We start from the raw sequence: 20342 nt of genomic DNA on the forward strand, positions 1-20342 counted from the left end.
CCCACCAGCCTGACGGTGGTATTGGGGTAGCTCACTAATGGAGGGCTTGATGGATGACTTTGATTGGCTGGGGTTGCTCACCAGCCAGGTTCCGGGTAAGCTGTGAAAGCGCGGTCGACGGTTTGGCAGCATGGAGGCTAGATGTCATGTTGTGTATCAAATCTATCAAATGTTATTTCAAATCGAGGATCTTGTATTTCTTTGCTTGAAATAAAATTTTGGCATATTTGTTTGATTTGTTTGGCAATTTGTTTGATTGGATTTGATTTGGGGGCTGCGCTGACCATAGCCTACCTGGTCACAGGCCTGTCTTGCGGCTACTGTTTATCAGCCGCGCCTGGTCATCCCGCTGACAGGTAACAGGCTCGATATGATGCGCCGTTTGTGTCGATGATATGCTGAATGGTGTGGTCTGTTATCGTGTCTTGCAGAAAATGCACTTGACGGGGAAGTCTAATTTCATATCGGGAACGACTGAGCCTCTCCTATACCAATAACATTGTGTAATTGGATCATAGATAGAGACCCCTAGCTCAGAACATCCTGTGCCACAGTAGGGGACTTTTCGGGGCCGATGGCCCCTGGACGAAAAACACATATACATACATTTGCCCCTCCAAGGGGATTGTGTGGCGTATAGCCTCAGGACGAAAACTAATCTAATTTAGTCTAGTTTAATCTAACATGTCCACCGCCATCGATCTGAGTCATGAGGTTCACTGTTTATGCAATGTTGATTAATCTCTCAACTCAATTGACGAAGAAGAAACATGGTACGCATAGGCTTGCATTTTCGAAACCAAACCTATCATGAATGACTGTAGTGCTAGCTGTCGTGTGCGGTCCCCGTTTAACGACAAATCTGGAGATCGTGACTTTACCTCATGAGGATGCAACCCCGAGTCTAGAACTACCAAATCCAACGATTGGGAATATTTAAGCATTAGCAGAAATACGCACATTGATGAGATTCGAGTCATTCATAGGTAATTGCCAAAAATTTTGATCCATAATCTACGCAATCCATGCTTGGCATCTGGAATGTGATATCAGGCACGGCATCTTAGAGGCTGAAGAAGAATTTGCTAGCACTGAGCGATCCACTTCGCATCTTCTGGCTCAGGGGCCGAGACGTTCTAAAACGACTTGTGCGTGTAGATCTGTGACATCATTCTTCGGAATCACTCCGGCTTCTGCACGGAACATCATTTTCCCATGCTCCAGACCAATGATACACAGAGAATATCTGGGCTGAGCCTCGGTTGTCAGGAGACAGTCTCCACTAAGGGTATCTTCTTCCGTCTAATAACCGATAGAGTTCATTTCAATAATCCTTGACTTGATCTTGACGTGTCACACCCTGTTGGTAAGGTTAGTCATGGATACAAACATCTTCACTGTGAATTTGAAATTTTTTACTCCTCTAACGGAGAATAGAAGAGAGTCACGGAAACGCTTAGATTTCCTGGTTGACGAATGGTCTAAGTCACATCACTAAGATCACTAAAGGACCGAATGCTCTGGATCAGGGAATCCATATTTTTACCGTCACTAGCGTAAATACTACCTCAGCACTTTGGGTTAACCTCATGGAGACAACAGGAGATAAGTCTCCGCCGAGCGATTATCATTTTTGCCCCATTAATACTTTTCGGATATGAGTGAGATTTTTGGTAAAGTTCCCACGCACGGCCCGAGATCTGCGGCTTGAGATCGACTGGCTCCCTACGGTGCGGGGCCTTTCAATCATCAAATTCCACAAGTTTGGGTCATACTAGTCAAAGATATGAAGGGCTGGGGAACCCCACGACTTAGGAGTGCGGACTCAACATTTGGCCTCTTCCAAGGCCATCTTCCCTGGACTTTCTTGTTTACTACGCGAGTCTTCTGACACCAGATTTCGCTCCTGTTGGTCATTCCTTACACTCGTTTTACCATGAGCTCTGTTACAGACTACAAGGTTGCCTCAATGGCCTTGGGGTTCTCACTTGGTTTTGGCTTCTTGACTGTTTGGCAGGCCATCAAACAAACGAAGCGGAACCGAAATCCTTTACGAAGTGCATACATCTACATGATCTGGGGAGAAATCGCGGCGAATGTTGGACTCGGAATACTTGGCTACTTGTTCCTTAATGGAGTGATCAAGCCTGGGTATGTATTAATTCGAGGAACGTGGGGGCTCTTCATCTAACGGTACCAGCATCCCGATTTTCTCCTTCATCTTACTCTTCTGGGTATTTGAGATCCAGCTTTTGATGCAAATCATCATCAACAGAATCAGTATCATCGCCGAGTCTCGACAAACGATCCAAAGACTAAAATGGGGTACCGCTTTCGCCGTAACGTGTATCAACATTGCTGTGTTCTGTATCTTCATCCCGTCGCACATGGACCCCCCTGTGAGCCAAACGTAATTCATACAAATGTTAGGCTGCATTGTCTTTATGCTGATATGTGCTAGGTTCGTCACTATAAACAAGTACTGGGATAGAGCCTCAAAGATTCTCATTTGTATCATCGATGCTGGACTTAACTGGTACTTTCTTCGCATTGTTCAGGAAAGGCTTGTGAAAGAGAGTCGTCTTACCAAGTATCGACCACTGGTCTCATTCAATGCAAAGTTGATGATTCTGTCGGTGGGTATGGATGTATGTCTACATAATTCCTCTTCTGGAACTGCTACTAATATTTGCGATTAGATATTGCTGATCGGCCTTATGTCGCTTCCAAACCAGACGGTATTCATCCAGTTCCATCCCGTCGTCTACCTGGTCAAACTTAACATCGAAATGTCCATGGCTTCTCTGATTACCCGACTCGCCCGAAAGAAGATGACCGACGAACTATATCCCTCCATGTCATACTCTGCCACTCCCAAAGGCCAAACTCACGACGATCTTGAGCACGCCCAAGGGTTTGGCGCTTCTATACAAATGACGCATAAGTCGAAAGCCGCATCCCGGTCAGAAGATTCACTCGAAGGCCTATCAGACGTATCCGAACCCCCGAATGGTATTCATCGACGAATTGAAGTCAAGATTGAGTCTGAACCTGGCGAGCAAGATCGGGCTGCGGGTAAGGGAGTCATTTTTGGTCCTGTAGAGGTTGAACTGCCCTCTCCACGCGGCGAAGGTCGACCGAAGAGGAGCCGCTATGAGAACATCGAGCGGGGGCAGGGAGTATCTTAAGAATGAATTGTTTCTCGATCCACGATCTCTTAAGTTATTTAATATTTATGTAAATGCCGATTATGTATAAGCTAATTATCATCAGTTTATAAGAAAACATAAAATCACAGAACAGATATACTATCACTCAGTATTAAATATAAAACCCTTGATAGTGTCTTCATACTCACAAGCCAAACTCCCCTTGTCGACTCAAGACCCCGTTCATAACCTCATCGGGATATCCGTTCACAAAATCACATGTCACCCAACCTTGATTGCCTTCATGCGCCTCTGGCAATAGACAGTTGGCCACGACCTTTCCGCCGGTGAGATTAGCCCAAGTCCCGTGCGACATATATGGCACGAGAGGATAGGCTGGGACATCTTCGAAATGAAACTCGTCCATCGACGGTCTACGTCTTGTAGCGAATGCCCACGTCGTGTCGTTCATATCAAAGGGCTTAATATCCTCACCCACCACTAGTAGACAATGAATCTGCATGCCACACTTATTGCGGAATACTAAATCTCCGAGCTTGATGCAAAATTCTTTGGCGGTAGTGTTCAGTGCTGCTAGCTTCTTCCGGTCGACTTGTAGGGCTGCCCAAATGCCCTGAGTCTTGAACAGAGCGAATACTTAAGTCACAGGAAAGCCGTGGTCTTGAAGCAACTGACGAATCTCGGCCGAAGCGAAAGTTCCTATCATGGTAAGTGTCTCATCTGCAATGGTGTGCTCAACTCAACGTACTTCAAAATGTTGAATGAATTGACGATCAACGTCAACTCAACGTCAATCAATATCGAAGACGGATTACATAAACATCAATCCATTTTGAATTATCATTGATTGAATGCATGTATGTATGTATGTATGTGTATTTTTCGTCCAGGGGGCCGTCGACCCCAAAAAGTCACCTGCTGGGGCATAGGACGTGCTAGGCTAAACTAAATACAATCGCTGCCATACTGAGTCTCACTCAGATCATTTTCAAGGCCTCTTGGATGGGAGCCGTATATATTTTCGAGCTGTTTCTGTTCTCAATACCCCCACAAGGCACCTCCTACTCGTAGCCAGTCCTACAGTAGTTTCCGCTGAAGCACGTCCTACAGGACATCAATACAGTTGATCTTAGCAGAGCTTTCGTCCAGCAGCGTCTCTATCTAGTTCATCCAGCACATCATCGGCATAAAGGCGCATTGCTTTCAAGAGGGCATCCCGTCAGCGGGAACAGATCCCTCTCCAGCCAAGAATTATCTTACCCGGATAGATCAAATAGCTTTCCACACTCTAAGGCAGGAAGCCTATACTCTCTCAGATCGCCAGTAGCTGCAGCCTAAAACCGTGCATGCTTGGGGACAACCCTCACAGGAGAAAAATACAAGGCGGCCAGAACGCTGCTCTGTGGACGAGGCATTCGCCTCGTTCCACGATCTCTGGGTAAGCTCCGTACCATTTCAACCCAGTGTTGGAAAATCCGGGAATCCCCTTTCCCTTCAGGATTCAGACGGTTAGTCTGAAAGTCCTAGATTTAGAGTTCAAAGCCTTAGATGAAATCATCTAGAGATACAACCCCGAGAAGAACTCTGATCTCAATAATTAACAATCAAATTTAACAAATATATATGTTCCACTCAGCACTACTGCGCAATATAAACAACACCAACAAAAAGGAATGGACCCATGGGAAGCTATAAATGGGCATGGTTCCTGGTATCGCTCCACTGATGTGAGGCTCAGGACGATCTTTTGTCTAAACCGAAACCGCCTTCTCCCCGGGCAAAAATAGTTATCCTTTGAGCGGTACAGCCCTTCAGGAGGTCGCTCGCCCCACTTTACTTAGTCACAAGGTTAGTACGTGCGGGGTACCGGAAGTTCGTGAGATATTCAATATCTACAAAATACCACCAAAAACTCATGCTAATTGATATCTATTGAAACAATGAATTCCCCGCCGGCTCTCAATGAAATACAAGCAAAGGAATATGACTTCGATAATCATAGCTTTCACACACATGCACAGCAAAGAGGCCTAGGCTCTACCGGAATAATAGTTAACCCGCCTGAAGAGGCAGCCGGTTGCAACTTCATGCCTTTTAAGTTAGAAGATCGTGATTTTCACATCAACATACTGCCTCCAGCACCACTCGAGCTATTCCATCTTTTTACATCTTTGTCCCTCGTACAGTCATGGATCTATTACAGCGATAGCTAGGTCTCTTATCTTACGCAAAATGGCGTTATTGATAGTCATAGCTCGGCCATTTCCGACCAGTCACGGATCAACCGGTGGGACGGGCTCTCGGCTGCACAAGTGTATATATGGCTCGGGTTGCTGATTTACCTAGGAATTCATAAGGAAAATACGATCAAGAGCCATTGGAGCCCCCCTTCCCTAGGCGTTCAGGCCCCCTTGCATTCAATCATCAAGTTCATGCCTCTGTGGAGGTTCCAATTAATCTCACGCTATATACGGACTTTTGGCCACACTTTGCTTGTCTTAGGCAACGAAGAGGACCTTCCGAAGGCATTCCAAGCTGCTGAACTGTGGTCTGACCTGACATAGAAGGTGTTAGCCTAGCTCTATATACCAGGGAATAATGTTACTGTGGATGAGTGTATGGTCCCTTTTACAGGCAGGAGCAAGGATACAACTTTCGTCAAGAATAAGCCCACACCCCTAGGGTTTAGAGTCTGGGTTATCGCCCAAAATGGCCTCTTTATCCGGTGGCTGTGGCATGTAAAGGCATCACCATATACCGCTGTTATCGTCGAGCTGCCAAAGAAGAAGCCGGCTGCCAAGCCGCAATAGAGGAAGAAGGGGAAGGGAAGGCCTAAGGAGATTGTGGCCCTCAGCAATACAGCAGGAGTCATTAATCACCTAGTTAATACGCTGCCAAAGCAGACATATAATGTCTTTATGGATAACCTCTCCTCCTCGCCCAATCTCTTCGGGCCCTTCAAGAAGCCGGTCATGGGGCTATAGGCATAGCCTACCCTAACTGTGGCATCACCCAGGAGCTCAAGCTTGCAAAAGGGAAGGATAAGGCAGGTGCCTCAGGCTTTAAGTATAACGAAGTAAAGTCGATCCCTACAATTGGTGACCTCGTACGCCCGAGGGACTTATTTATATGCATCTGCCATACTAATTCGTCCTTCCTAGGTCGCCCAAATCGCTTGGCAGGATAACAGCCTCGTGTTATTTCTCTCCACCGTATACAGCGGTGCCGATGACCAACGCACCCCAAAGAGAAGGAAGAAGCCTGCTGACAAATGGGGACAATCCAAGCCGATACAGGAGACCTTTGGTGATGCCACAATAAAGGTTATCTCAATACCGACTATATCTGCTTCTTACAACGATAAAATGAATCATGTAGACCGAGGAGATCAGATAAGGTCCTATACGAGCTATAAGCACCGATTTCACCGTGGCCCGTGGCAGGCGTTGCTTTGGTCTTTCCTTCTTCATATAGCACTTGCGAATAGATTCATTTTGCAGCTTAAGACCTTACAGCCGCGGTGGTCGCCTTACAAGACCCTCAAGAGCTGGAAGAGGTGCATTTCTGACGCCCTATTCATCAAATTTGCCCAAGAAAGCGGCGCAAGGAAGAGATCTCGGGCAGGGAAAGAGGAGGACATGAACGATACTCAGTCACGGCAAAATCACCTGCAAAGAGATATCAATCATGTCAATAGGGGGATATTCTCAGATTGCTTTGCTTGCCAAGGCTTCAGGCAGGGGTAGCCCCGACCTTTTTAAAAAGGAAGATTGAAAATACTCTCTTACAGCCGATAATAGCTAATGCGCTAAGTCGGCATCGAGGGGGCTTAGGTAGGCAGGCCTGGTACGGCTGCCGAGTCTGTGAGGTAGCTCTTTATAACAATCAAAACTGCTGGGACTTTTACCATCGTACAAATTAGTATGTGGGGAGAAGTACCGTTAGGTTTATTCATTTTGATTGGTCCTATACCCCTGTCGTGAGCCGAAGGGCTGTACTGCTCAAAGGGATAGGTTTACCTTGCGTAAGCCCCTTCGCTTGACAGGCGAATACGAGGGTGGGAGGCTTGTTCATTTATCTCATTGATGAGGGAAACGTTTGTTTACAAACTTCTTGAGCTTCAGAGAAACTTTAAAGGGGTTCCCAGTGGCCCCCAGTAAATGCCGATCAAGTCCCGGTCAAGCGGGCTCACCTGGGAAAACCCGCCTGCTCTTGTTTTTGGTCAAGAATGAATGGCGTTGACTAAAATCCCCTGTGGCTTAGCCCGGTGACGATGGCTTGCCTGGATTGTCTTGGATGCTAGTTAGAATCGGCAATGCCGACCAATGACACCCTTGGCGAAAAAGCCAGAAGAGGCCTTTCTGCTGCTTGATGTAGTTAACCGAATTCGGCTCGTGGAGCCTTACGATGTTGTTGTCTGTGAACATTTTGCAAGGCACATAACATTACCAAATGTCCGCAAATTCCCATTTCTTCCTTCATCGTAGCTTCACGCGTTTTCCAGCAACAGTGAATTTCTTTTGGGTTCGTGTTCACGCACCGTATTCGACGCCCAACTTCATCAATTAAATGAGTGCCCTGTCCTATCTCTGAATTTTTTGCACAGACCTGGACTGTCGATCCCCCACCCTTACCAATTGGGGCGTCTACAATGGCAAATGATCTACCCCGCTCTGAATTCTAGCGACGATCTGCATGGCCCTTGGACTGTAACCCGCACCCGGAAGCTTACTATTGTCGTCTGGTTCAATTAGCTACGAAATTATTTATTGGGAATAATTCTACTTGAGTCATTAACAAATCCCAAAATCCATCCCCCATCTGTCTATTGGAAAAGCACAATGGTCCGCTCCCTTGGCGTTTCATTCGTCGTCCAGCGGTCCCGTGGAAGTTATACAAATCGATTGCATTCAAGTCCATTCCAAAAAGGAGTCTTACATCGCAGCAAATTAAACCATTTAGTCTACGATCTCTGCACTTGAAGAAGACTGAATCGCAATTATAACCTTCTTTTTACAAGCGACTTGCATCCCGAGCTCAAAAATGTCTTCAGCCCGATACGACAGATATCAGGCGAATAACCAGCTGCCCTTGCGCTTGCTGTCTGGGCATACGTGTCAAATCTTGATGACCTGGCCACACTTCGAACCACCATTTCTCGCATCGGTCACAGACATGCTAATTTGAGAGTTATCCTGAAGTAGTATCCCATTGTCGGCAAGGGACTTCTGGCAACAACTAAAAGCGTGTTGGGCAATTGAGATAGGTTTAAAATCATTATTAATTTAATATGAGCAAGCCGTATTGGATATAAACGCCCTCTGTAACGACACTCATTTCCTTCTTTGTACTGCCCGTACTACATCATGAGCATGAATAGCCAGCTCACAATTCAACCATGCAAACTTATTTATTCTCGCAAAGATAGTATAAACTGAGCCCAAACCTAGCTTGGCCGTACTGCTGAACTCATGTTTACTCCCTCCTAAATCCCACGCCGGCAAATGGTGCATAGACGTAAGACCCATATCTCAAAAATTTATTATCTAATTTCCCAGTCTTTCAATAGCTTTATGATTATTGGAGCCAAGGTTCTTTCACCGGCTTTTCTCATCCCAAAAGCACTGAATTAGCGCGGTTATCTATTCAATTCCTTCAATTTAATACGTTAAAGATTTTATAAAGCAAGTTTCCTTACTGGAAGGGGAATGATTCCCGTATGGATTCATAAAATTGGCTGTCGACTATTCAAGAGGGAGCAGGTAGTAGAATCTCCCTTCTCCAGCATTACATGTATTCTCTGCCTTAGGCCATAGACAAGGGGTGATATGTCATGGATATGGGAACTAGAGACTAAAGTAGAGTCCCGCGTTCTGTGGCTATGATAGTAATCCCTGAGATGTAAGTATAACCTCCAACTCTTTTATCTTCGTCGGTTTTGTCTCGGATGCCAGACCGGTTATGGCCAGCACTAGTGACGGTTTAATGTCGTTGTAGCGTTCAAATGCCCGTATTTGCCGTGTTGCCTCCAGTCCATCCATTACTGGCATGGAAATATCCATCAGAATGCATGCATACCGCCCTGGATCTGCTTTGTAGGATATGGCGGCTTCCTCGCCATTGCTTGCGGTTTGATACGATTGCTTCAACTTTTTCATGAAGCATATAAGAATCTTGAGGTTAATGGGATTGTCATCCACTAACAAAGACTGTCACGTGGGAAAATACTCCTGTGTTGAGACCAAGGTTCCTGCTAGGCTCTCTGGGGCAATAGGGCTCGGTGTCGGTGGCTGGTTGTATGATATAACAGTCGATGTGGTTGGCATTGGCACCAGTAGACCAGCTTGCGATCCAGGCTGGCGATCAATTCAACCATCAACTCAATCCCGTCCATTTTATGGAAGTTGAAGTCACGTGCATCAATTCAATCAATTCCATTTGACATTTGCATTGATTGTTTCAATTCCACCTAGATGCTTTCAACGTTGACCATCGGTTGAAACTGTCGATAATGGCAGTGGTTCAGGGTAGCGCCCAATCCGTGTAGTCCCATAAGACGCGTCCACAGGACCCCTGCTGATACTTTTGCCCCGTATTTTCTATGCACGTGCCAACTGCACCTAGCATTAGGGGTTTATGAACGCGTCTCAGCTGTCGTCGCGCCCCATGACCTTTGCAGAAAGTTCATTGCGTGCATTCTATTCCTTTTCTAATCTTCAAATGGACGCCAACGCACCTGTTAAGTGCCAGAGTCCCGACTGCAGCGCACCTAGTGCTTCACCTAATAACTTGGATGCTTCGCCAGAAGATTGGAAAGCCTTCCCATGGCATAAGTTTCCGGGTTTCTCGATTTCGGAACGCGTTGGCAGGCAGACTTCGTGGGTTTGACAGCACGGCTTTGACATTCAAGCCCGCGATTCTCCCACAAAGAGGAAATGGGTTTGCAAGCTTTGTCTTCGGAAAGCTGTTGTTTATATCGCGCAGTAGTGCTGGGTGAAAAAATATTTTTGTAAAACTTGATTGTTTCTTATTGAGCTGAGAGTTATTCTCGGGTTTATATCTCTAGATGATTGTATCTAGGTCTTTGAACTTTAAATCTAGGACTTTCAGACTAACAGTCTGAATCCTGAAGGGAAGGGGGAATTCCCGGATTTTCCAACAAAAGCTAAGCCCAAGATGACAGACTTCTCTGCTGTTGGCACCCAGAATATCGAGAAACATCTGTTCAGGGAGCACGGACTTGTCGACAAGTCCGGGAGGAGGAAGCCGCCCGCTCTTTGGAAGGGAAAGCAGGAGAAGACTCCCTCAAGGAACATTGTGGAGATGTTGAATCTTGACACCTCAGACCCTAAAGAGCAAGCCATCGCGAACGCCCTCATACAGCGTTTCGACAGGGACCACTTCCAGAGACTGCTCCTTGAGTGGGTGATCGATGCCAATATCTCTTTTCGCCAGCCCGAGCATGGCCGGCTTCGACGTATATTCGAATACCTGAACCCATCAGTCGCAGTGACGAATGCTCATATCTCTCATGATACGGTTCGAAGGCGAATCATCGACCACCTGAGGAGTGTTCCAGGTCAAATTCATATGGCGTTCGATGGCTGGCGTTCGAGGAATCGACATGCTCTGTATGGGATTGTCTGCTTTCATGTTGACAAAAATGGAGTCCCGTCGAAGTTGGTCCTTGGCCTACCGGAGTTGAAGAATTGCCATTCGGGGGAAATATTGCAGCCCAGATCCTCGAGATCTTGGAGAGCTATGAGATACTCGATAGGATGGGGTACATCACGCTTGACAACGCCGGGAATATGGATACAGCAATGGAGGAGATTGCGGAGGCGCTGGGATTCGATCCGAAGAAACGGAGAGTGCGATGCTTCGGCCATGTGCTCAACTTGGTGGTGAAAGCCCTGTTGTTAGGGTACAAAACTGAGGCTTTTGAACCAGGAATTGATAGAGAATCTAGTTCTGGGGCTGCCCAGCATGAGATCTGGTGAAAGAAAGGTCCCATTGGGAAGCTCCATAACCTGGTCCATTGGATCCATCGGTCTGACAATTTGACCTATCGTCTCCGTGCGCTGCAGGAAGAATTTTTTCAACATTCTGACAACCCGAAGATTCAAGCAAGGAAGCCTGTCGACGTTGTTCGCGATAACCAGACCCGGTGGTTGTCGACCCTGTATATGATGCGACGCGGTCTCTTGTTGCGTCCTTTTCTGGAGGACCTAGTTGTGAAGGTCACGCGTGAATTCACAAGGAATGCCGCAACGGGGATAGACGTAGGGAAGAGATGCCGCTCTGTCTCCGGGAGGAGAGTCTTCTTGAGGAGAAGGACTGGAAAGTGATTGAGTTGATGGACAAGGTGCTGCTTGTTTTCGGGGAGGCACTCCGGATGCTCGAAGGAGATGCTCAGAGCCGGGTACGTAAAGGTGGTCGTATTGAGGCATATGGCAATATGTGGGATGTTGCTTCAACGTATGAATATCTGATGGAACGTCTGGAGGAGTGGAAAGCAGCAGCAGAGAACTACCCGGATCCTGAGCACTTCAGGATAAACATCAACCTAGGATGGGATAAGTTGAACGAGTACTATACGAAACTGGACGAGACGCCAGCTTACTATGCTTCCGCCATTCTAAATCCGGCCTCACGTTGGGGATATTTCGAGAATACGTGGACCGACAAAGCACAGCTGCCATGGCTTCAGGAGGCAAAAAGAATGGTGAAGACTCTGTGGGAGGAAGAGTATAAATCACTACCGAATGTTTCGAATTCAGATGAGGAACCTCCATTCAAGCGTTTAAAAGCAATGAGTGCTCTCGAAAGACACCGAGCACACAGAACTTCGTCTCTAGCAGGCAGATGTCCTTTGGATAGGTCAGTGAACGTAGACTATGACGAATATGACCACTGGCTGTCGAGTCCACTGGCTGTCGAGTCCGGACGCTAAGAGCGACCCTCTTGTCACGGATCCCATCCAATATTGGTGGGAGAGATGGAAAGATTACCCTCGACTGTCGCGAATGGCTCTTGACCTGCTTCCAGTACCGCTTATGTCGGCAGAGTGTGAGCGTTTGTTTAGTGTTGCTGGGCAAATGGTCTCACCGCTGCGGACTCGACTGCAGGCTAGCACGATAGGGATGACACAGACGCTAAGGTTGTGGGTGCGGAATGGCCTAATCGACGCGGTGGATACGTTGGTTGACGTATCAGATGAGGTTGGAAGTAGCATTATATAGGAGACAGAGGAGGATGGCCGAGACGCTGGCGAATAAAGTGTTGAGTATCTAGGGGGGCGTATGAGGTTCAACATGTTCAATTCAACGCCACCAATTCAATTTGCAGATGCGGTGGTTCAACTCCACGGGCCAAATGCTGAGTAAGCTGTCAACGCAACGCCACGGGAGGGCGAAATGGATGGAATTGAATTGATTGCCAGCCTGCACGTGTTCTAGCCCAGCTTGGGAGATCGAGTGTGACGTGTGGCTCCCCACGCAGGCCAAACAATGGCTTGAGGATCTTATCTAGTTAAATCAGAGCCAGAGTCATATTTGTGAAAAGATGGGCCGGCGGAATGCTGTAACTGCAACTTATACCAGGAATCTCCAGGAAGAGACGCATAAATGCGAAGACCCTATCTCTTGGTTCCGCAACGCCACAATTATACCATCGACGTAGCATATTTAGAGACGTGACATGCATACCTGAATAACCACAAAAAGGACGGTATGCTCGACACTTCAACATCAAAGAGTAAGCAGGTAAGCAGGGTAAATGCGCTGGCATGAGGTATCACTATGCGATTGTTATCATATATTGCGATTCACATCAACCCTATGACATATATGATTGTTCTGGAACAATCACAGCCCATCTTAGATCACAAGGATAGGGTTACAACACACCAGAGTGAAGATCGCTTGGCTGTTGATGGGCCCTTGAGCAGGCCAGGAAGGGGATGGGCCGCCTAGAAACTCCGAAGTAATTTGGGACCCTGTTCAGTGGTCAGCGTGTTTCTCTTTGCCAAATGCAAAATTTTAACCGTCGCGACGATTAGCCAAGAGCACCAAAGATGGTACGGTGCTTTGGTAAGAAGTGTCAAAATAAAGTTTAAAACTCCACAAGATGTATGTAGCATGGCAAATCCGGGGCAGGGGGTAATTGCTGTCCAATCGGTCATCCGCTGAAATTAGGTTGGTTACATTGACTTGGTGTGGTGTAGCTCCATTATTAGACGCTGAATTGCCCGGCTGATATAATTATGCTGTTAACGCTACAGCCAACCTCCTTCTAATCTCGCACCTGACAGGAGTATATGCATATTAGATGACAGGAGAGCTAAGAAGAAAATACGTCCATATTACTAATTAACTGAATTATCCACGCTATGTGCGAACACGAGAGCCTAAAAACCATATCAAACACCACAAAAGATGAGTTGCGACAGGACATCGCCCCGCAACAATCCATGAACTCAACCATTGGATGCGTAGATCCTACCTTTATGGCTGAAACAAATTTAACCCTTGAATTGATGCTTCGCGACATGGTTCCAAATCCAGTTAGCCGGTATTTGAAGGTTCGGCCGTGTGCACAGACCATAATCCTTGCTTAGTCCCTGCCAACCCATCGAATAATGGTGCTGTATAAAGTTTAGCGGCTCAATGTGTAAGCTGCTTTTACCAGCGCGCCGTTGTAACTAGTGGCACTTCAGCCTCCTCTCAACCTTCCTTACAACAAGGTCGGCATTGCTGGGAAATCGAAGGCGTGCCATAACTGCAAAAAAAGTCATGTCAAGATATTCTTACCAACTTATCCTTCATATTCCTCTGAATTTAACCATTTATTAGTGTAACTTAATACTGCCTTTCTACCTGCTAGATTCCAAAGTAGGAAACGCATATTAAAGCTACAAACAGTTAACCCTTTAGGTCCACCGAACTCCAGCTTGCCCCAACGTAACTTCCCTTTCTATCGTGACGAATTCGCAGTTACAGGGAGGCCATCAGAAGACTCTAATACCTTCTGACTGGCTTAAATATGAGGGCCCCAGGTACAAACTTTGACTTTGACATGAACGAAGTACATATCAAGAAATAACAAGTTACTTGCTCAACTACAAAGATATGATTTCCAACTGCGGAATAATTGCTGCCAGCAAGGTGTCCTCAATTTACAACCGTGCCTGCATCGGATAATCTTGACAACTGGCTAGCCATATTGCTTTGTAAGCATCCTCCTCATCCCCCCATCCCAATTAATTCGAGCCACGCCAACTTACCACTGACCAACACCTCAGCCTCTCCCGAAAGCTGCTGGAAATAGGAACACCGGAAACTTTAACTCAACCTTACAACAAATCAATAGATGCCTCGCCTTGGGCTATAATAAATATGACTAGTCCTCCACCCATTGGTGAGCTCCAAACCATATCGCCCAAACTCATCATAGCCTCCTTAGCGGCCCTGGCTTTGAAAACTGACCCCGCTTTTACATTCTAGTCCTTGATGGCGGAACTGGTTTCCTCAAGGTCGGATATGCCGCGCAGAACTTCCCCGAGTATCAGTATCCGTCTATCGTGGGCCGACCGATCCTACGATCCGAGGAGCAACAGGATAACAACCTGATCATCAAGGATATCATGTGCGGTGATGAAGCCGCCGCTGCCCGAGCGATGCTGCAGATCAGCTACCCTATGGATAACGGCATCATCAAGAAATGGGATGATATGGAGCATCTCTGGGATTATACCTTCTTCGAGAAACTCAAGGTCAATCCTGAAGGCCAGAAGATCCTCTTGACAGAGCCTCCGATGAACCCTCTCGAGAACCGGGAGAAGATGTGCGAGATTATGTTCGAACGATATGGATTCGGAGCTCTTTACGTTGCGATTCAAGCTGTCCTGGCCTTGTACTCGCAAGGTGAGTGGCAGTGAAAGCTTAGTCGGATCTTGGGGTGCGATTTGGAAGTACCTAATTTGGAGCTAATGATTTGGATGCGGTACAGGTCTGAGTTCCGGTGTTGTTGTCGACTCGGGTGACGGTGTCACACACATTGTTCCCGTCTACGAATCCGTTATCCTTAACCACCTCACAAAGCGATTGGACATCGCTGGCCGAGATGTTACACGCAACCTGATTAATTTGCTGTTGCGTCGTGGCTACGTCCTAAACCGAACCGCCGACTTCGAGACGGTGCGCGAGATCAAGGAGAAGCTATGCTATGTATCTTACGACCTGGAGTTAGATAAGCGGCTGAGTGAGGATACGACAGTGCTTGTAAAAGAGTATACGCTGCCAGATGGACGTATAGTCCGCGTAGGTAGCGAGAGATTCGAGGCGCCTGAATGCCTGTTCCAGCCTCACCTTGTCAATAGCGAGTCGCCCGGCCTCAGCGAGATCCTCTTTAATACGATCCAGTCGGCCGACGTGGATATTCGCTCGTCGCTGTTTAAGGCAGTTGTCCTATCAGGCGGCAGCAGCATGTATCCTGGCCTACCGTCACGACTGGAGAAGGAGCTGAAGCAGCTGTGGCTAACACGGGTGTTGCAGGGCAACCCGGAGCGACTGAGCAAGTTCAAGGTGCGGATAGAGGACCCCCCCAGACGGCGGCACATGGTATTCCTAGGCGGCGCAGTGCTAGCCAACATCATGGCAGACAAGGAGAGCACATGGGTTACTAAGGCGGAATGGGAAGAGCAGGGACCGAGGGTGCTGGAGAAGCTAGGACCGCGATAGATAATAGAAGAGGGGGATTAAGCATTCTACTATGTTGATGCAAAAATTCAGTGCTAGGTAGAAAGCAAGAAAGGACATTGCTTGTGAAGATGAAGGCATCACTAACATTGATTTGTGAGTAATAATGTCAGAAACTATATGAAGAGCTGATATAGATATCACTTTTACAAGAGTGATAGAGCTGGATTCTTCACAACCGTCCCTTTTTACCCATTGTTACGATTCAACTCTTTTGGGAGTTAGCCGGAACGTTATCAAGAGTTCCTCGGCATTTCTCAAAGTCCTGACCAGAGTTTCGACATTCACGTCCTTTAAACGACAATGACGGTGGGGCTTGAGAACTGGTCGTCCATCGACATTACGTCATCCCCACTATCTGTCCAGCTCGAATTCAGAACCGCTTCGGTGATGAAAGATTTTCATTTTTGGCTCTTCTTCCGAATCCAAAATCAATACCCCATTTTGCTTCGGCATGGTGGTCACAATACGGTCGTAAATTCGCTCGCCCTTTACTTAGGGGGATTCACTCCAACCCCGCCGCATCCGCCAGGTGGCAAGAAAATGGAAGGGTGCAGGGTGGATCCCTCAAAGGCCACTTTCAACACTAGGCGATGTCCCAAATTCCACGCCTTCCACCTTAGGCAAGCATCGCCGACCGGGTCTGTAGTCTCGATGCTACATCAGCCTCTTACGCTACCCTCTGTGCTGCGCCGTTTTCACCGCCGACTTTTTAATGCTCATAACTATTCATAACCAAGGTAGACTAAACATTCGCGTGCATGACCTTGTTTCTAAAATCGGCCTCCTACCTAATGTAGAAGCTGTTATGGCCCCTCAGGATCAGATTGAGGAGTACCGACAACTACAAATCAGGTCATATCTCTACCTGGGGCATTGAGTTCTTTCACAATAGTGTTATTGAGGCTGGTCTCACCCGTGACTCCTATGATAGTTGCCCTGACGAGGGGTGATTTGGCCACAATGATTTTTAGGGAGTTCGCACCTCGGATCCTGATGAATTACGACAGGCCATGGGCGCCGTCATTCGGCGGGGTCGGCGGGTCAGAATATATGCCCCTAGTGACAGAGCCACGGATAACTTCCTGGATGTATACGACCGGCTGTAGGTGACATACCCCTGTATGTCTCCTAACAGCCTTGTGGAACACCGTGGGCTGGCGGATGCCAGGACTCAAGCTCGTGCGGCAAAGATGGGATGTCATGTGCTGATTCAACAGCCCCTGCGTCATGACGCGGTAGCTGTGCAAACGTTGCATTTCGGGAAGGGAGCGGACAGCCCGGCTATTTCCTGCACGTAACTGAACCGATACTGGGTCATTGGTAACAGGTGGCTCCCATATTCTCATGGGACAATATGGGGCCATGCGCTCCACCTGGGATATGGTCACTTGAGAGATTGTGAGAGGGGCCATGGGCGTAGAGCACGCGATCTACGCCTGAGGAGTCTGTAGCACTGCATACAACACGGGCTGCAGAGTTGCTCTGCGCAAGTGGACCGCGTGGAGATATTGCGTTGGGGAAGTTTGTGGATCTTACCATCTGGCTTAGGAACTCGGTATCAAAGCAGGATGTGTATAGCCTGCGCGGCATGGAGGTGGGTTATAAAACTACCATATGCAAGTTGAGTAGAACTGAAAGACACAGAAGTAATAGTAGAAAAATGAGTAAGTTTGGATTGAATGCGGGTTTAGTCACAGGTCAAAACCGTCTCTTAGGCACATATGATATGAAGACTAGTTTTACGATTATTTCATGTTCTGTAGAGGGGTAGGCAACGTAATGCGCCTTGATATGTATTTCGTCAACGGCATTCACGGGGGTGCTGACCCAAATTGCCTCACATTAACATCAAAATTAGTACCGGGGCCCCTCATGTCCTTGATTGCTATGCACCACTCAAGCTCCCGATTAAGTCCTCGGTAGCTAACATACCTAAGTAGTATGCTCTGGGTATAAGATGTCATCTGCGGGCCAAATGTACCATTCACGCGGCGATAGCAGAACTCAATGCTTTGGCAGAGCATACGAGCTAGCCTGTCAGCGTCTGTCAGGCCGATGGATGATATATTAGACGCATTGTACTCCGGGATCTTATCTTCAATGATATCCGTGAGAGATGGAAGTGTTTTGTCATTACTGACGTTCGACAAGCCGAGAAGCGAGATTGTGTAGAGGACATCAAGCATTATGGTGGAGCAGAGTACCCATGCACAAGCGCTCTCTACAGAAGAGAACATGAGTGCAAATGGAAACAACTTATCCACATAGCCATCATCTGTAGGGTTATTGGCCCTGGAGAGAACAGACCAGTACAAGGGCCCTTGAATGTATGCTGTGGTGCTGCGGTGATGAAGTTCTCGCCAGTGGTCAAGATCACGGAACTTCTGGTGAAGAAGACTGAAACATTGGAGCGATTGCTTTAAATCAGTCTCCTTGTGAAGCATGAGGGTATGAGCACCTGCCATGACTGAGGGAATGTCAATAATTATGTCAAGAAACTTGCTAAAGGATCCAAGTGCTACAGGAAGACCGATGTGTTGTCGCCAGATATCAGGCTCAAGGATAAGGGAGCGTCTCTGAAACAATGCTTGAATAACCTAAAAGGTAGTTAGTCAAGTGCTTAACTTGATTAATATAGGGTTAGTTCTTACACATATTATACAGAGACGTCGGCACAAGTTTGTCCAATTTAATGAAGTCTTTTCTGGGATACAGCGGCGGTAGAGAATCTCAGATATACCCTGCGCGTGTGCGTTCCAGCTGGTGCTTGCATGCAACAAAAATACCTATTTCTCGATCAATACAAATCCCTAACATAGTAGGATATCTAGGCTTACTTCGCAGGTAGAAAGAATAACAATAGCGGCGAGAACTTCGTCGCTATTCGCTACGCGTGGGGAATCCAGGATAGTAATAGTCTTTGATAGCGCATGGTTGTACAGCCGGACTGTCTCGTGGTAAGAGAAACTTGCCTTTCCAGACAAGCGGATTTGGATGGCGCAGAAGGCGAGGAGGGAATTATCTAACGCGTCGTTAGGGCGCTGCATCTCACAAATGACTGTGAGCCACGATGATGGTAATAAACTGATATCGTTGCTATTTGCTATGACCGATGAGCGGGGAAAATATATGCTTTGTGCGATGTGTAGCGCCTCCAGTCGAAACGTCGTTATGTCATAAGGCAAGCCGTTTGAGTTGAGCCGAGTATACATTCGCTGTATTAAATCTAGCCACATAGAGGCTGCTGATATCTGTGGGGTCGGTTCTTGTGACCGCAAATCTGTTATAACAGAAAACGCAGTGACGTTAGGGCAAGCTGGAGTTCGGTGGATCCAAAGAGTCGATTGCTTGTAGCCTCTACATGCAATTCCAGCTTTAGCACATCGCAGGCAGAGAGGTAGTGTTAAGTCGCACTAATCGATAATTAACTTGATGGAAAGATCAAAGACCAGTTGATTGGTAGTAGTACCTTCACACGGCGTCTTCTGCAGTCATGGCACGCCTTTGATTTCCCAGCAACACCAACCATGTTGGAGACGAGCTTGAAAAAAAAGACTTCGTTGGGGTCTCAGTCTCAAGTTGAAGGAAAGGCTAAGCTGTATGTAGTACCACGGCTCGAGGGATTCTGTCAGGGTATGTGCAGAAGAGAGATTGCGTTATATCCCCTGATATTTGTGATAAGTGAAGCAAAAAAGCAGCAGGAGTGGGGTTCCTGCTTACGACATTGCAACGGCCAATATGGCAGCTAAACTATATACGGCACCAATATTCGACATGTTGGCAGGGATTAAAGCACTAGTCGGCAAGAGGTTTGTTTTTATTGATCCCGAATGGTCTTGTGGAGACACAGCAGGGTTCGTACTCTCCATCTAGGCCAGATCAGGCCTGAACACCAAGCCAGATGGTGCTAATTCCAGCTCAGTCACACGCCCATTGGTTTTCCAGGGTATCTTGCTGTATGCCCCAGCATTATCCCCGATCTAGCATAGCTTGTTGGCAATCCCCCCACAAAGAGCGGGGCTCGGGATTCAATATCTGCCGCTGTGAAAAGGTGGTTGGGACGAAGGTCCATGAGAACAAACGATACCTGGATAATGAATTCGGTCAATCCAACCCGTTGGGCTGACTTATGTAAGCAAATGAAAAGTGAGGGTATTTGTAGAGCCAGGTTACGCAACTGCAGAACGTACATCAATCTGGCGAGGTGTATTCCGTAGTATAGGGCAATTCAGAATTTCCAGAATCGTCTTGCTGGTCAAGACATAACGCACATCCAAGTGAGAAATTATTGTTTGTACACACAACGGAGGCTTCAAAAATTGGACTAACTGGATCAAGAATTATCTCGCGAAGCATCAACGCAAGGATTGAATTTGTCAGAGCTCCCATGGCAGTATCTACATAACCGCGT

At 47.1% G+C, this 20342-nt stretch overlaps 5 protein-coding genes across 5 annotated transcripts; 2 read left to right on the plus strand and 3 right to left on the minus strand.

Moving 5' to 3' along the window:
• The first annotated feature begins 1682 nt into the window (after positions 1-1682).
• On the plus strand, positions 1683-3292 carry FOBCDRAFT_186429 (uncharacterized protein). The gene is made up of 4 exons (XM_054705763.2): positions 1683-2151; positions 2201-2410; positions 2462-2648; positions 2700-3292. Exons 1-4 carry the CDS (start codon positions 1937-1939, stop codon positions 3186-3188), a joined length of 1101 nt encoding a protein of 366 aa, XP_054561738.1. The 5' UTR covers positions 1683-1936; the 3' UTR covers positions 3189-3292.
• Positions 3293-3354: 62 nt separating this feature from the next.
• FOBCDRAFT_241833 (uncharacterized protein) lies at positions 3355-3876 on the minus strand (the record flags this gene model as incomplete). Its single annotated transcript, XM_059610408.1, has 2 exons — positions 3355-3806; positions 3846-3876. The coding sequence occupies 2 exons, from the start codon at positions 3874-3876 to the stop codon at positions 3355-3357; spliced, it is 483 nt and encodes a 160-aa protein (XP_059467559.1).
• Positions 3877-9049: 5173 nt separating this feature from the next.
• On the minus strand, positions 9050-9376 carry FOBCDRAFT_139995 (CheY-like superfamily; the record flags this gene model as incomplete). The annotated part of the gene is made up of 1 exon (XM_059608071.1): positions 9050-9376. A coding segment is annotated over one exon (327 nt), but the record flags the coding sequence as incomplete, so codon positions are not given.
• Positions 9377-14566: 5190 nt separating this feature from the next.
• On the plus strand, positions 14567-15910 carry FOBCDRAFT_295979 (actin-related protein, ARP2 class; the record flags this gene model as incomplete). The annotated part of the gene is made up of 3 exons (XM_054705766.2): positions 14567-14588; positions 14675-15094; positions 15180-15910. 3 exons carry the CDS (start codon positions 14567-14569, stop codon positions 15908-15910), a joined length of 1173 nt encoding a protein of 390 aa, XP_054561741.2.
• Positions 15911-17742: 1832 nt separating this feature from the next.
• Positions 17743-19588, minus strand: FOBCDRAFT_186431 (uncharacterized protein; the record flags this gene model as incomplete). Its single annotated transcript, XM_059608625.1, has 4 exons — positions 19401-19588; positions 18769-19344; positions 18583-18717; positions 17743-18528 (listed from the first exon to the last, which is right to left on the minus strand). Exons 1-4 carry the CDS (start codon positions 19458-19460, stop codon positions 17743-17745), a joined length of 1557 nt encoding a protein of 518 aa, XP_059465377.1. The 5' UTR covers positions 19461-19588.
• Between the last annotated feature and the right edge of the window lie 754 nt (positions 19589-20342).

This window comes from Fusarium oxysporum, chromosome VII, assembly GCF_013085055.1.
Source record: "Fusarium oxysporum Fo47 chromosome VII, complete sequence".
Taxonomy (NCBI): Eukaryota; Fungi; Ascomycota; class Sordariomycetes; order Hypocreales; family Nectriaceae; genus Fusarium; species Fusarium oxysporum.

Excerpts from the sequence above, each read along its gene's own strand:
- FOBCDRAFT_186429 (XM_054705763.2), top strand. The coding sequence starts at position 1,937 with ATGAGCTCTGTTACAGACTACAAGGTTGCCTCAATGGCCTTGGGGTTC. Across the intron at positions 2,152-2,200 it reads AATGGAGTGATCAAGCCTGG|CATCCCGATTTTCTCCTTCA; the intron begins GTATGTATTAAT and ends TAACGGTACCAG. Across the intron at positions 2,649-2,699 it reads TTCTGTCGGTGGGTATGGAT|ATATTGCTGATCGGCCTTAT; the intron begins GTATGTCTACAT and ends ATTTGCGATTAG.